We start from the raw sequence: 17481 nt of genomic DNA on the forward strand, positions 1-17481 counted from the left end.
ATATTTCCAGCCTTCTATATCTTTCATTTCTTATTGTATGTGTATAATCTTGATAAATTGGAAAACTGGGCTATAGACAACAAAATGAAATTCAGCAAAGACAAATATAAGGTGCTACACTTAGAGAAGAAAAGCCAAATGCACAAATACAGAATGGGGGATAACTGGCTTGATAACAGCACTGCTGAGAAGGATCTGGGAGTTGTTGTAGAACACAGCATTGTGAAGCTGTTGTAAAAAAAGCAAATGCAATTTTAGGTTGCATTAACAGAGGCATAGAACGCAAGTCACAGGAGGTGATAGTACCACTCTACTCGGCGCTAGTTAGGCCTCAGCTGGAATACTGTGTCCAGTTTTGGTCATCAATGTATAGAAAGGATGTAGAGAAACTGGAAAGGACTCAGAGGTGAGCAACAAAGATGATCACAGGGATGGAATGCAAGCCATACAAGCAAAGGCTGAAGGAACTGGGTATGTTTAGTTTGGAAAAGAGGAGCTTGAGGGGGGATATGCTAGCTGCCATAAAAAAGATGGAGAAAAGTTGTTGTCTCTTGCCACAGAGGGCAGGACAAGAGGCAATAGGTTCAAACTACAGCATAGTAGATTTAGATTAAATCTCAGAAAAAACTTCCTAACAGTAAGAACAGTAGGACAATGAAACAGACTGCTTAGGGAGGTTGTAGAAGCTCCTTCGCTGGAGGTTTTCAAAAGGAGACTGGATAGCCATCTGTCTTGGATGGTTTACACACAACAAATCTTGCATCTTGGCAGGGGGCAAGACTAGATGCCCTTTGTAGTCCCTACTAACCCTATGATTAAAGCACCCATTAAAGCAGATTACAAAACAGTAGAGTCACAAGTTAAAGGGGCACACTATTTCCAGTACCACAGAAAAGTCTATTTTCTTTTTCTTACTAAATCCCTTTTCTCTTTAGACGGGAAATACGAATGAGCTGCAATAACGTCAGTGAAGGTCCCCATTGATGTTGAATTAGTTTATGGTTCTTGATGTCCACTAGCATCATTTCAAAGTCCCATTTTCCACTGGATCAGGGCTCAAATGAGCAAGAACAATCAGCTCAGAGATCTTCTCCTGTAGTTCCCCTCTTTATAACCACTTTGAACTATCTCTTTGTTAGGTCTTATAAATATAAGAGGTTGCCATTTTCTCAGCTCAATCTCTTAGTTTCTCTATAGAGTAAGCTTGGTTAGGCATTCAGATGTCATGCTGTGGAGCATGGTATAAAAACTTCATATAACAAAGAGTGTGCCAAAAACTGATAGAGGTCTCAGAGTAGGGAGCAAAAAGACGCTGTGTGTGAGCAAAAAGAAAATAAACCTCTTTGCCTTTGGGTGTCCTTCTTATTTTTCCCTACAAAAATGTTTATAGGTGTATTGTATTAAATTGGGGTTTTTTTAAATGGCGAAGTGAACAACTGATACAACGTTTTTCATTATGTGCCCCAGTTGTAACCTGCCAGCAATTTCACAGTGTCCTGTCTCTCACAAAATGTAGATGTGGCCAAACCAATTTTTCAGTAGTAGTGTGCTGTGATACTTTTGTATTCTTATGTCTGATTTTCTAAGCAAGTAGTTTTTAAGTGAGGTAGAACTTGGGGGTATGCAAGACAAATCAGACTCCTGAAAGGGATACAGTAGTCAGGAAAGGTTGAGAGCCACTGCTATATTTAAATGCACAGATGTAGAATTGTTCTTAGTGTTCTCTTTGTCATTTGTCTCTTTGTCTCTTGTAGTCATTTTTTTTAAATAATAAGATGACCAGAGCAGATGTTGTGCATAACTTTGTCTCCAACAATCATTGTTCTTTAAATATGTTTATGATGAAAAAATTCTACAGTAAGTAATAAAAGTTTTGCCACCTGCTCTCATAATCACAGGCCTGTTTTGGAATAACTAAGTAGAAAATATTCTATAATGAAACTAAGTAGAAAATATTCTGGTTTTTGCGTTGAAGACACAATATCACATAAAAGGAAACCCTGAGTAATGTGTAAAATGCCATTTACTTGTCTAGAAATTTTTTTGATCTGGCACAATGTCATCATGCTGCACCATAGCTTTTCAAGGTGATGTTGCATTGTGTCTTGTCTTGTGATGTGATTTCTTTCTCTGACATCATAATACTGTATTGTTTTGATATCAGTGTGTTTGGATGTTATATTGTGACAGTTATGTGTTTGTATTGTCCGCATCTGTTACATGGTTTTCAAAGTGACCGCTTTCTCTTATTTGCAGTCTGTCTAGCTATATTCTTACGGAGTTCAGATGAGGATAGAATTTGACATTGTGCATTTCTTCATATGTGTTTTCCCCTCAAAATATATCTTTTAGTACACTTTTCAGGGTTTTTTTAAAGACTGTCACAATAATATGCTAAAACAACGAGGAGTCCTTGTGGCACCTTAGAGACTAACAAATTTATTTGGGCATAAGCTTTCTTGGGCTAAAACCCACTTCATCAGCTGCATGGAGTGAAAAATACAGTGAGCAGAATATATATTCTAGCACATGAAAAGATGGGAGTTGCCTTACCAAGTGGGGGGTCAGAGCTAATGAGCCAATTTTCCCTCCCTTGGTATTCACCCCTTCTTGTCAACTATTGAGAATAGGCCACTTCCAACTTAATTGAATTGGCTCATTAGCACTGACCCCCCACTTGGTAAGGCAACTCCCATCTTTTCAGAATTTTATTTAGGTTGCAAAGTCAAGTACTTAAAAGTAGGAAATGCCATGCTTAAGGTGGTCCTTGAAAATTTGGTCGGAGTGAGCATTTACTACAGTGGTTTGCTTTGTCTAAATAAAGCATTTAATGAAGATTTTTCTTGTATTTCAAGGTTCAGTAATGTAATCAGAGCACACAGTCGACTAGAATCAAGGTACAGTAATAGCTCTGGAGGATCTTACGATGATGATAAAAGTAAGTGCTGACATTCCATTTTATGCAATTTCTTGGGTGTATTGGTGGGAAAGGAAATGTTTCTTGTGACTTGAAGAGAACACCTGATAAAGCTGTCTGTATAGTCTAGTCAAAGCATAAGAAGCTATCATTCCAGTGGCTTTCTGTGTCACCTTATTACCTTTAAACTGATCTTATAGATAATTCCTTTTGCTAGCTCAGGACTCAGTAGGCAGAGGCAGAGCTTCATTGGAATGGGGAAAGTGAGGTACCATGCAAGCAGCAGCACTTGGGTGGAGGCATTTTCGCTTCGAAAATTATAACACTTCTAGGGGCACTATTGGGAACACACCAAGCATCAGGACTTACCACATCAGTGTAACAGAAGTAACCAGCACTCTCCCTTAGTACCTGGAGATGGGGAGCAGGTCCAGGGACCCACCAAGACATGTTATGTCAGCAAATCATATCCCATCCTTTCCATTCCCCACTACCTGCAGCTTAATTCTGGCTCCACACTTGTGTTGGGGGAAAAGTAAAAAGGGCTCGCTGTGTCTGTCACCCCCGCACACCTACTCTAAACTGACCATAAATTGGCCCTTGGTATTTATCTAGTAAAGAATATCAAGAAACACCTGGTATTTCAGTTATTTACTAAATTATGTTTGGCATTTGGGAAGTCTGGTAGTATGAATTCATTTTTGCAATGGTCTGTGAAGAGGCTGATACACTGATTTCATTTAAACCCTAAACTGCATCTTAGAAAGACCAGTCCTTTATACAGTCCCTTATTCCTGACTGATAAAAAAACCACCAAGGTGAATCAATGATATGGCTCTGGCCATACAGTACTGTCTGGTTCAACATGAATAATAAATGTAATAATGTTTTATATCTTCTGTTTGTCCAAATGAAATTCTTTTGGCAATATTTTTCATAATAAAAATAGGAAACTTATTAAATGTAATGTAATAACCTATTTTGATTATTTTAAACTATACAAATAGTTCCTTTTGCATGATTGTGAACAAATAGAAAACCAGTAAATATTTATACAAAATTAATTAATAAAATAAATATTCTGCAACATACTCAACCTACATTTTGCTGCAATTTCCCTTCCCTTGTGTCTTGCTAGTGCTGAATTCTTCAGCAAATTGACAGTTCTGCTGCAAAGGTTAATTAATGCAGCAGTGTTCATGTGATTTTAATGAACTATGTTCCAATACAGAACAACGTTAATATGTTGAAACGCTTTCTCTACAACACGGGCTTTGGGCAAAGTGGGTTCAGAGGAATAGCAGCTTGCCTGGGATTACATGATGAGTGAGTTGCAGAACCAGTAATCAAATCTAGGAGTCCTGACTCCCAGTCACTGATGTAACTCCCTCTCTTCCTAGTACTGTTCTGCTGGAGGTTGGGTGGCTCCTAGCAGTATGTCTTTGATTTACAGGCCATCACAAACCTCTCCCAAAGACTACACTGAATACAAACATAGGGGCTGGAGATGGGTTTGATTGTAGAGGTGGGTGGGTGAGCAAGAGAAGCACTGGGTGTGTGTGTATGTGATTGCGGGTTTTGAACCTGGGTCTGTAAGTCTGCCCATTAAGTTCCTGATAGGGAGAGACATGTGGCCCAACTGATTGTCTTGGCCACACTACTTAAACCAGAATGAGACACAGGAAGTTGTCTGAGTAACTAGGTGGATCCCTGGCTGGTTGCCTGCCACTTTGGACCTTGAGTCCTGAGCCCTTCCTACCTGCCTATTCCTGCCCTCCTTATCCCAGATTCTCCTCTGCCCCTGGTTTCTGCTTTCCTGTCTTGCTCCAGATCCCTGATCCTCTGCCCTATTCTTGACTCCAACTCTGGCTTGACTCTTGACTTTTGACTTTGACTCCAACTTGACCATTGGCTTGACTCTTGAATCCAGCTTGACCCCTCACTCATCCCCTAACTCTGATTCCGCTTTGACCCTTGGCTTGATTCCTAACTCTGTCTTCAGCACTGACCCTCAGCTACAGTTCCTGATTCCTGACTCTGACCACTAGGTCTGACCACCCACATGCCACTCCTTACAGCATGGTCCTGAGAGAAAGTCAAGAGATCTTTGTGGGCTGAGTGCTGGTTGGAAAGAGGCTTGGAATTGTGAGCAAGAAACTACAAACTATTTTCTGAGTCCAACTTTACTGAGGAAAACAGGACTTTGTATACAGTCTTCATAAATAAGTAGGATTTCATCAAAGATATACCTGATTCTAACATCAATTTGTCCCGCTAATGGAAACAATCCTCAAGGGGGTGGATGTTGGCTAAACCCTCAAACTAAAAAGGGGTATCCATACTGAGTTAAACATTTCTGTAACAATTGCTTCAAAAGGAACAGTTTAGGGAGACTTCAGGAAAGAGAGAAATACACCACCACTCCACAAACCCAAGATGGAATATAGTCACACTTCCATCCAACCCTCTGTTTGTCTTGTTAACAAAATAAAAAACCTTAGTTCAGATTCTTCATTCTCTTTTCCCTCCAGTTTTAGCGTCTGTCAACTTGAATTTTACCTAAGTAACTCATGAATTTAATCACACACCATCAGATACCAAAAACTTCATGTTGCTTTCCATGATTAGAAGGATGGATCAGAGATACAGTTACAGTAAACTAAGATGATAGTTATAGCATCATATAAAATCCCCAAAACATCTTGCTAGTTTTAAATGGGGGAGAGGCAAATCAAAGTCTTAATTAAGAAAAGTGAGAGTCTCCATAGGTCTGTCTCCTCAAGTCATGTCTGTGACTGAAGATCCCTATTTTTATCTGCAAGCTTCAAAACTACATAATTATTGGGACAAGGTTTCCTTTTGACAAATATCAAGATGTAAAGTATATGCTTTAAACCAGGGGTGGGCAAACTCCGGGCCGTGTCAGGTCCATCAGACATTTTAATCTGGCCCTTGAGCTCCCATCAGGGAGCGGGGTCAAGGGCTTGCCCCGCGCCGCATGGCTCCCGGAAGCAGTGTCATGTCCCCCTCTGGCTCCTACACATAAGGGCAACCAGGGGGCTCCATACGCTGCTCCCGCCCCAAGTGCTGGCTCTGCAGCTCCCATTGGCTAGGAACTGCAGCCAATTGGAGCTGCAGGTGCAGCACCTCCAGACGGGGCAGCGTGCAGAGCCGCCTGGCCGCATCTCTGTGTAGGAGCTGGAGGGAGGACATGCCGCTGCTTCCGGGAGCTGCTTGAGGTAAGTGCTGCACAGAGTCTGCACCCCAACACTCTCCTGTGCCCCAGCCCCAACCCTGATCCCCCTCCGAACCCCTCGGTCCCAGCCCGGAGCACCCTCCTGCACCCCAAACCCCTCATCCCCAGCCCGACCCCAGAGCCCACACCCCCAGCCAGATCCCTCACCCCCGTGAACCCCAACCCCCTGCCCCAGCCCAGAGCCCCCTCCCCCACATCCCTACCCCCTGCCCCAGCACGGAGCCCCCTCCCGCACCCTGAACCCTTCATTTCTGACCTCACCCTGGAACCTGCACCCCCAGGCCAGATCCCGTACCCCCTCCCACACCCCAACCCCCTGCCTCAGTCTAGAGACCCCTCCCATACTCTGAACCCCTGTGCTCTACCCCCAGCCCGCAGCTCCCTCCTGCATCCCAAACCCCTCATCCCTGGCCCGACCCCAGAGCCCGCAGCTCTAGCCGGAGCCCTCACCCCCTCCCGCATCCCAAACCTCTGCCCCAGCCTGGGGCCGCCTCCCACACCCTGAACTCCTCATTTCTGGCCCCATCCCAGAGCCCACACCCCCAGCCGGGGTCCTCACCCCCTCCCACATCCCAGTCCCCAATTTTGTGAGCATTCATGGCCCACCATACAATTTCCATACCCAGATGTAACCCTCAGGCCAAAAAGTTTGCCCACCCCTGCTTTAAACGGAGGTGCCTAGGTACTCATTTAGAGTTCGAGTGTGACATTTAGCCACATCTCTAAGTAGATGGGCCAATCCTTCTTTCTGCTCTCCATCATGCAGGCCAATTCCTTTATGATGATGCAGCCTGCTCCCTTTAGCATGCCTAGCCAGCTGTGCAAGCTTATGTAGAGGGGTTCTTTGTCATGGTCTGCTCTCCTCCCCTTCCTGCCCCAGGTTGTATGCTTAAGGCACATGCAGGGAGTAGTCTCTGTACCCCTCTGGGCACAGAGGCTGTGGGTTTTCTGGACCTTTGTGCAGGGATCTTAGGTGAGGGGGTGGAAGGCTTCTTGTGCTTCTTACATAAATATTCACCCAGGGGTCCCACACGCACTCTCCCAAGAACCAGGGACAATCTTGACTTTAATATAGATTTAATAGAATAGTTATTGTACTGTATATTAAATAGATTATTGAATAATAATAAATCATAGCTATATAGTGCTTTTCATGTGCAAAGCACTTGGCAAACATTAATAAATTATCACAAGTTCTTATAAGGCAAATAAGTGATATTTCTGTATATTTATAGATAAATATCTTGTTTTTTAATGTAACAACAGCTTCTCACTAAACCTAAACTAAATAGATATTTGAGAAGCTTAATAAATATTTAATCCCTATTGTAAAAATTGTATCACACTGAAGATATTTTTCACATTCCTTATTTCCTCCTCCTAATTCAGCAGATTTAATTTTTGGCTTCTTCATAGCATCACTCAGCAGGGCACCTGCTGATAGTTACAAGAATGTGTCACTGGTAGAGGGCCCTGTACAACAGATGCCTTGCCATGGCAGTTATGTTGGCTGAACTTTACTCTCATTTTTTAGGAGAGAGTCCATTGCTTGGTGTTTTGTGATCTGGATCCTAAGCTACTAAAAAATGACACAAGGAATTCAGCTGCAGCCTATAAAATTCAGTGCTGCCTGCTTGGACTCTGTGTTACATTTTCAGCATAGTGAAGGAGGAATTAAGCATCCTTCACTTGTTATTGCAAACCCATGTCCTCTTGCCAAATATTCTGAACTGAATTTAGCATGCACATTGTTTTAGATACTAGATAATAAAACTATTTGGTTTCTAAGTTATTACAGACTAAAGCATGTTTTAATATTTTACCATGCAGATGATCCTGTTTCTCCATATACTAGCTGGCTGTTGAATATTGTGGAGACCAAACAGCCACAACCCTTGCCAATGCCTTACAATGGAGGATGCTGGGCACCACTTGTTGACTACCTCCCAGAAACTGTCACGCCACGCGGACCCCTTCATAGGTGAGCAGTACTGAAATAAGTCTCCGCTAATTAGATAATTGGTCAAGCACTTAGGAAAAATCACTAATACATTTTACTGCTTCCCAACATTTCAGTGTTAAATCAAAAGGCCTTGCAATTCTAGTGCCTTGTTAAAACTGTAGCTTGTTTACTTTGCATGTGATCATATATACTGGTAGGAATTGGATTAAAGCAACCATATCTGATTCACAGAAGCTGAACATTGTCATTCCCAAACCTAACAGACTGTTATTTGTAGCACTTTTTTGTGCTATTCTAATTTTGCTATACATATGCTAGAACTCCTCTTTTACATAATCTACATTGACATTAATAATATTATTTTCAATAATGATACTTAACAGCTAAGTACAGTGACTTTAAGTATTGTGATATCTTTTTGACATTAATAACATTCAAAAGGAAGCTTAATTTTGGAAAATGCTGAGGATTTTCTGACTTCTCCAGTATAGCTTTGTATCAATTCATTTTTCTTGCTATACGTTCCATGTACTATGATAATTTATGGCAAAAGCTGGTCAATAGCATTTCTGTGACTGTCTTCATAATTTTCATTTCTTTTATCGTTATTAATGTTGTTTTTAGTATTGCCACTTCTTTAAATAATGGTTTGGGTGTAGAAACTCAGGACCTATTAAACGTTAGCAGTGACTAGCAGAGCCAGCCAGTGTGCAGGCTGCCTGCCTCTGCCAGTGGGCCTCAGTTCCCTTGTATCAAACCTGCTACATTCTAGTCCAGGGCTTCTTTTGAGTGCTGAATGGCGATCATGCTAAACTGTACCAAACTGTATGTTGGATTAGTAATGAAAAGAAGAGGGGAAACTAGGATAAGACCATCAAACTAGTTTCACTTGGGATCCAGGTCAGGGTTTGAATTTCATTCCCCAGAGCTGAAAGGCTAGTGCATTAACCCATGTCTTACCAATTCTCATGTGATTGCATATCATATTACTGTTGTCCAGCTCCCAGAATAAGTTTTTCAACTGATTTTGTGATTTCATTTATTAGGTGCAATATTGCTGTTATTTTCATGACTGAGATGGTAGTGGATCACAGTGTGAGAGAAGATTGGGCCCTTCACCTCCCTTTATTACTTCATGCTCTTTTCTTAGGTAAGACCAATACAACAGGAATTAAAACATGGGTATACTCCAATACCATTAGTCAAACTGAAGCTGTGGAGTTAGCATTATTTTAAATGTATTTTTTCTTTGCCTTCCCCTCCATAGCTATGTTTACAGCCGTCATTCGTATTTTGTTACATCAGTTCTTGAAACTAAAATTGATCAGCTGGAATGCTGGAATGTTGTGGCTGCAGCATTCTTTATCACACCTCACAATACGCTGAATTTTTTGTGGCCTTTTTTCCCCCACTTTACTTTATTGATAATTTCGGGGTTCTCATAAGCAGAAATGTTTAGCATACTAGAGTAATTAGGAAGTGTATAGGCATTATCCAATTCATGTGGTTGATACATACTTTCTGTATGTCATTAGAATAGCTAGACATATGGAATGAACTCATAATAAGTAGTGGTCTCAGTCCAATTCTCAGTGGATCAATGTCCACATTCCAAAACCCACGACCATAATTGCAACTAATTTCCATCCTTATTGGTAGTCTCAGCACAGACAGCGAGGATTGAATGGCCATGGAGGCTGAGCTAGAGATTATAGCACATTTGTAGAACAATGGGGGAAGTCTATGGATCAAGAAAAGTACTTCTAGCTCCATTGTGGTCACTCTGGTACCTTTCGCAAGCACTAACAACAGGCAGAAAAAATCCAGAAAGAGAAATCAGAGTTTCATTAGAGGTCTATCCAGATTTAAAAGGATACAATTCCTCTTTAATAAAATGGATGTCATGGTAAAATTACCATTCATGCCACTTTCCTCTTCTCTCTCTCTCTCTGACTTTCATAGAATATTATATCAAATATCTATCTTTTGTATTATTCCCAAGCAATTTACAAAGACAGTCTTAAAATATTTTATAGGCAGCATCAAAATGTAGGCTTAAAAACAAAAATGGATTCAGCTTTTCAGACTCAGTTGGGAGCTGACTCTCCAAATATAGTGAAAAGTGGCTGAAAGGAAAAAGACTCTGTAACATCAGTCTTGTGTGGACAAAACAAATAGCCAGCAACTGGTGAACTGATTGAACGGCTAACGAATTATAGTTGTAGCTGTTCTGAAAAACAGATGGGCCTTTGTAGTTAGAAATGTATTAGTAATAAAACTCAATTTGAGTCAATGAGTCAATGAAGGGACTTGAGAATAAAAACAATATGCAGCAAGATGAAAGACTCTAGCCTTTTCATTTTGGTTGAGAGACAGCCAGTGTATACTAGTCATCACTGACCAATGCAAGTAGATATTTGCAGAAATAGATTTCTGATATTACAAATGCATTTATCAAAATTTCTTTACCTTTTTTGTCAGGTAATATCTTAACATTACAGTATTTCATAATGACTCACATTTAAATTAACATTAAAGCTTCCATTTTATTATGGTTTCCTTTCATTACATTTCTATAGATCCCCCTTGTGAGGGTGTAGGGAAGTAGTATTAAATGTGTTGGCCAGAGGTGTGAATGTGACTTGCACATGAAGAAGTCATGTCATGCTGAAATGTGAGAATGCACATGGGAAGGAGTGTATGAGGGATATGATTGAGAAAGAAACTAGAGATATTTTGGCAGTTAAACTGAGCATGTGCCTTTTCACATATTGGAAGAAATAGGAAAATAAAATTTAAGTGAAGGGACTCTACAGTAGAAACATAGGTAAAGGATAGGATGGTCTGTAATATTGATAATGAAGGGGTTAAAAAAATTTCTGTTAATTGAGTCCTTGAATAAGACGTTGGATTGACAGCACCAGTTACGGAAATCCTCTGTTTTTAACCACACAGCGGCACTGTAAAACAGTCCAGGATTGATCTAGATGTTCCACCTCTGGGGTGAGAGGAAAGCTCCATTTCCATGCTCATTCAGTCCTTGGCCTCTCTCCTTAACTCTGAAGGTTACCAATTGGTGCAAATTGTGGTGGTGGAGTAGGACTGTGCCCACCAATTCATTTCACATAGCTACCAAAGAGCTGTCAAATGGCAGTGGCTTTCAGGCACTACTAAACCAAGCAAGTTCACAGCAGCAACTTGCATCTATATCTCATTCCTGAATATTTTGAAGGGTGGATGGGTGGGTGGAGAAATTAATTCTTGGCAGCTGGAAAGAAAGGGAGGAAGGGAAGGAGCAAGGAAGAAAACAAAAGTAGTGGAGTAGAGAATAGAAGCAAGGATGGAGAGGCTGGCGGAGGGTCCTAGCATATTGGTAGGTGGATGAACCAGAGGATCACAAGGTTCTAAAAGGATGGTCCACAGGAGTCAAAAGAACTGCTGACTAACTGGCATACTAATAGCAGCTACAGTTTTGCAGGCCAGTCAAAGAGCAGAGTGGCAAGTGTGCACCAGAGGCACATAACATGAAGGAGCAGTGTGGAGGGACTAAAGAAGCAGGCTCCCAGGGAAGAAGAGATTCAGACAAGGAAGGAGCTGAGGAAACAGCCAGCTCTATTATTCTGAGTTTGATCTCTCATGCCACCATCTCAGGTGTTGAACCAGAACTAAGATGATAAATGAAAAAAATGCTTTGTCACAGTGAAGCAATACATTTTATACAAACTTGAATCATTTATGTTTATAGCTCATGATCCTTTCATCTCAATACCCTTAGTTCAAATCCAGCTCAGGCTACTAGTGACCAAAAGCTACTGCACCCCTTCACAACATCTCAAAACCCACTACAGTTAGGACTAGTTGTCCACCTGGCAGTCTTACTAGGGAGTTTAATTCCTGAATGTACATGGACACTGGATTACCCTCTCATCTCTGGAGGTGGTCCCCCCATCTCAAGGTCTGGGCACTGCTACAGCTCATGATGTACTGTCTCAGTAGATACAGAGAGGACTTAGTTCTGGTGCCTTTCTCAAGTACTAAATTCACACAAATATTTAAAGAAAAAACTGTGGGAACTGTGTCCTGAAGGACTGTATCTTCTGTTTGTTCTGTACTGTTGCCATGAAGTGCCTTGGAATCTTTGCTATTTCTGGAATTTAAACTTGTTTATAATCACTTCATACTCAGTGACTGCTGGAACTCTTTTCTTCAGGTCTTGACCATTACCGCCCTGAGGTCTTTGAACACAGTAAAAAGCTACTGCTTCATCTTTTGATTGCATTGTCTTGCAACAGCCATTTTCAGGCCATTGCCTCTGTGCTTCTTCAGACCAGAGAGATGAATGAAACCAAGACTCTGACAGTCCAACCAGCCTATCTACCTGAATTCCTGTATACAGGTAATCAAGTACACTTGGAAGAGACACTACACTATATTTTAAAAGTTTAAAATATTGGAACATAGGGGTTTCTTTCCTGATATAGTGTTATATTTTTGATGTACTATAGGTTGAATGATCAAAGTGGGAAATCTGTACAGCAACCATTGATCTTAACTCCCTGTGAACTACTTTGGAAATGCACCACAGATTACTAAATGATGACTTACTATGAAAGTAGGAAAAGCCCCTTGCTATAAGGAAAAAATTATAATATAATTTTAGAAATGAATGTGCCAATTTTACATACCTGTAATTTTCTAAGGGCTTGTCTATACGGTTTGGCAATTTGCCCTATGTACCTGTGATTTCTAAAGCATATTAACATGCTGTGTATTAATTGGTCTGTGTAGATCCTGCTGAGGCGCACTAAAGGTTCCCCAGTGTGCTTTACCATAGTGCTGTTTGAAACAGTGCGCACAGTGCATTAAAGTGCACTAGGAAACCTTTCGTGTACACCAGCTGGATCTGTATGGACCTATTAATGTGAAAAAGGTTAGAAATCACATCCTCATAATGTGCATTACCCCACTGTGTAGACAAGCCATAACACACTGAGACACAGAATTCATTAGAAATGGAACTTTAACCTAAATAAATAATATATGGTTGCAGCATAAAAACAAGAAAAGCAAAGGAATTAACATGGTTAGGAATGATATATCCACCTCAAAGTTCCAATTAAACCTTTCCTTCAGTTCAGTAGAGCTCCAATATGAAGTACTCCCTCCAACACCACCTATCTCTTACTGACCATGAACACACTTCCTCCCTCGGCTGAAATCCATTTCTGGTTTCAGCAGGTCTGTCAATCACTGATAGGCTGGCTGCTCTGCTAACTTTTTGCAAATTCAAGGACTTTTATGGGGTTGGGTGGGGGCAAAGCTTGATGAAAGTAGCTGGACAGATTTTAGACTGTTGTGACATGATACCAAATATAAGGAGCCAGTTGGGAGTTGTGGGAGTCACAGCGCCTGTTTAGAATTGTGGAGATAAGATTGGGGTTCAGGAAGAAGGCTGAATACAGTCAAAGAAAAAAGAAAATTATGATTGTGGTAGAAGGAGGAAGGGAGAAGGAAAGAGGAATGATCTTGGCATAAGTGTCACTTCTGGCTCTAGTAAAATAGCAGAATGCATGTGAAGAGAGAGAATCTTGAAACTCTTAGATGGTAACAGAATCAAGAGCAATAAAGCAGCGCGAGTTTAGAAACAAAAAAGAGATGATAAATTGCTTTTTTCCTGGGACTACAGAACTAATGGGTGAAGAGAAGGCAGTAAATACAGTGTATTGAGGGGCGAATTATGCCTATGGGGCACAGCCCTGATTAAGGTCAATCCAGAAGTGCATCAATCCAGGAGTAGCTTGAATGCAGGGATTGTACCTCATAGATTCCCTGAGCTGTCCTTGAGTTTCTCACTGTACAGGTTTACATCGTCCTTTTGGAGGACAGCCTGATTCCTCCACAGTGTGTTTGGAGAGCAATCCTCTGGCCAGTTGAAGATGGAAATGGGTATTTTTTTGCCTAACTATTTGTACTTGCCAGAAGCATTGAGGAGTCCAAAAGGACCTCAAGGCTGGAAACCAACTTAACATTCTTAGGGCAGAAGTTCTCAATGTTATGGAAAAGGTATGTTCTTTACACGTCCCACCTCCTACCTCAGTGCTGCCTGAGCTCAGCTCTAGCCATCTGCATGTCATCCAGGTGCTGATTTCAACTAGTCATTAAGCAACCTGGGAGATAGTGCCATGTACATTTGATATAAACGAGATAGAGGGTGTTATCTGCATATTGCAAGTGCCTCAGTCTATGTTGTCTCAAAAGGTCTTCCAATGTCTTGATATAGACATTGAATAATGGGGAGGAGAGAACTGATGCCCTTTTGGACTCTGCAAGTGAGGGCTTGGGAAGTGGTGGAGCAGTTATACATATTGGTCCTGCTAATCTTTGACAAGAGATTAGAAGTGAGTTTACAATGAGATGTGGCAGAAGAAAGGCCAGTGCAGTTTTGGGCCATGTACACAAAGGCATCAAGTCACTGACAGGAAGATAAAAGTCTGTCTTCTGTATGGCTCTGGTAACACCATATCTGGAATATCAAATTTAATTCTGGGCACTTTGTTACCAGAAAGATAGTAACAGATCTGGGGGCTAGTTCAAAGAACATCAGTCAGGAAGATGGAGAGATTGATTTATGATAAAAATATTAACAGTGATAAATATTTATACTTGGCCAAACAACAATAAAGCTGGGAGATCAGAATACATGTATTTGAAAGGTAAACAGCAAGGATAGAGAAGTATTATTTAGGGTGGTGAAAGAGATAAAATTAAGAAAGGGGATCGTAAAGCTGAATAGCAAAAAACGTATTCAATGTGAGATGCACTAGGCTGTGTAATAGTCTCCCATGGGAAATGGTAGAAACCTCCTTGTTTGGTACATTTAAAATTAGACTGGGCAGGAGACTAGAAAATTCATTTTGAGGAGCAGTCTTTCTTTGGGAATAGACTGGACTGAATCTTTCTTTGGGTACGGACATTAGCTTCCATAATTCTAGTCAGCAAGGATTGGTGAGAACATAAGAACGGCCATACTGGGTCAGGCCAAAGGTCCATCTAGCCCAGTATCCTGTTTTCCAACAGTGGTCAATGCCAGGTGCCCCAGAGGGAATGAACAGAACAGGTAATCATCAAGTGATCCATCCCTTGTTACCCATTCCCAGCTTCTGGCGAACAGAGGCTAGGGACTCCATCCCTGCCCATCCTGGCTAAAAGCCATTCATGGACCTATCCTCCATGAATTTATCTAGTTCTTTTTTGAACCCTGTTATAGTCTTGGCCTTCACAACATCCTCTGGCAAGGAGTTCCACAGATTGACTATGCGTTGTGTGAAAAAATACTTCCTTTTGTTTGTTTTAAACCTGCTACCTATTAATTTCATTTGGTGGCCCCTAGTTCTTGTGTTTTGAGAAGGAGTAAATAACACTGCCTTATTTACTTTCTCCATACCAGTCATGATTTTATAGACCTCAATCATACCCCCCATTAATCGTCTCTTTTCCAAGTTGAAAAGTCCCAGTCTTATTAATCTCTCCTCATACGACAGCCATTCCATACCCCTAATCATTTTTGTTGCCCTTTTCTGAACATTTTCCAAGTCCAATATATCTTTTTTGAGATGGGGCGACCATATCTGCACACAGTATTCAAGATGTGGGAGTACCATGGATTTATGTAGAGGCAATATGTTATTTTCTGTCTTATTAGCTATCCCTTTCTTAATGATTCCCAACATTCTGTTTGCTTTTTTGACTGCCGCTGCACATTGAGTGGATGTTTTCAGAGAACTATCCACAGTGACTCCAAGATCTCTTTCATGAGTGTTAACAGCTAATTTAGACCCCATCATTTTATATGTATTGTTGGGATTATGTTTTCCAATGTGAACTACTTTACATTTATCAACATGGAATTTCATCTGCCATTTTGTTGCCCAGTCACCCAGTTTTGAGAGATTCTGTTGTAGCTCTTCACAGTCTGCCTGGGACTTAACTATCTTGAGTAGTTTTGCATATCTGCAAATTTTGCCACATCACTGTTTACCCCTTTTTCCAGATTATTTATGAATATGTTAAATAGGACTGGTCCCAGTACAGACCCATGGGGGACACCACTATTTACCTCTCTCCATTCTGAAAACTGACCATTTATTCCTGCCCTCTGTTTCCTATCTTTTAACCAGTTACTGATCCCGCAGAGGACCTTCCCTCTTACCCCATGACTGCTTACTTTTCTTAAGAGCCTTCGGTGAGGGACCTTGTCAAAGGCTTTCTGAAAATCTAAATACACTATATCCACTGGATCCCCCTTGTCCACATGCTTGTTGACCCCCTCAAAGAATTCTAGTAGATTGGTGAGGCATGATTTCCATTTACAAAAACCATGTTGACTCTTCCCCAACAAATTATGTTCCTCTATGTGTCTGACAATTTTGTTCCTTACTATAGTTTCAGTTTGCCCGGTACTGAAGTCAGGCTTACCGGCCTATAATTGCTGGGGTCACTTCGGGAGCCCTTTTTAAAAATTGGTGTCACGTTAACTATCCTCCAGTCGTTTGATACAGATGCTGATTTAAATGATAGGTTATGGACGACAGTTAGTAGTCCTGCAACTTCACATTTGAGTTCCTTCAGAACTCTTTGGTGAATACCATCTGGTCCTGGTGACTTACGACTGTTTAGTTTATCAATTTGTTCCAAAACCTTCTCTAATGACGCCTCAATCCTGGACAGTTCCTCAGATTTGTCATCTAAAAAGAATGGCTCAGGTTGGGAATCTTCCTCACATCCTCAACCATGAAGACCGATGCAAAGAATTCATTTAGTTTCTCTGCAATGGCCTTATAGTCTTTGAGTGCTCCTTTAGCATCTCGATCGTCCAGTGGCCCCACTGGTTGTTTAGCAGGCTTCCTGCTTCTGATGTACTTAAAATAAATTTTGCTATTACTTTTTGAGTATTTGGTTAGCTGTTCTTCAAATTCTTTTTTGGCCTTCCTAATTATATTTCTACACTTCGTTTGCCCGAGTTTATGCTCCTTTCTATTTTCCTCATTAGGATTTAACTTCCACTTTTTAAAGGAGCCTTTTTGCTTCTCATTGCTTCTTTTACTTTATTGTTTAGCCATGGTCACTCTTGTTTGGTTCTCTTACTATGTTTTTTAATTTGGGGGTATACATTTAAGTTGAACCTCTATTATAGTGTCTTTAAAAAGTTTCCATGCAGCTTTCAGGAATTTTACTTTTGGCGCTGTACCTTTTAATTTCTGTTTAACTAACCTCATTTTTGTGTAGTTCCCCTTTCTGAAATTAAATGCTACAGTGTTGGGCCTCTGTGGTGTTTTTCCCACCACA

The 17481-nt window shown here is 40.9% G+C and overlaps 1 protein-coding gene across 13 annotated transcripts in view; it reads left to right on the forward strand.

Moving 5' to 3' along the window:
• The window catches only part of FRY (FRY microtubule binding protein), a 371144-nt gene that overhangs the window by 267322 nt on the left and 86341 nt on the right, over positions 1 to 17481 (forward strand). For all 13 annotated transcript variants that reach the window (XR_006286421.1, XM_043531626.1, XM_043531634.1 and 10 more), the window contains 4 exons: positions 2856 to 2938; positions 8004 to 8154; positions 9183 to 9286; positions 12347 to 12532. Coding sequence is in view for 12 of the 13 variants with exons in the window: in XM_043531626.1 (XP_043387561.1) it covers positions 2856 to 2938; positions 8004 to 8154; positions 9183 to 9286; positions 12347 to 12532 (524 nt within the window). In the remaining variant the exon portion in view is untranslated. The remainder of the gene's footprint in view (positions 1 to 2855; positions 2939 to 8003; positions 8155 to 9182; positions 9287 to 12346; positions 12533 to 17481) is intronic.

This window comes from Chelonia mydas, chromosome 1 (genome assembly GCF_015237465.2).
Source record: "Chelonia mydas isolate rCheMyd1 chromosome 1, rCheMyd1.pri.v2, whole genome shotgun sequence".
In the NCBI taxonomy this organism is placed as follows: domain Eukaryota; kingdom Metazoa; phylum Chordata; order Testudines; family Cheloniidae; genus Chelonia; species Chelonia mydas.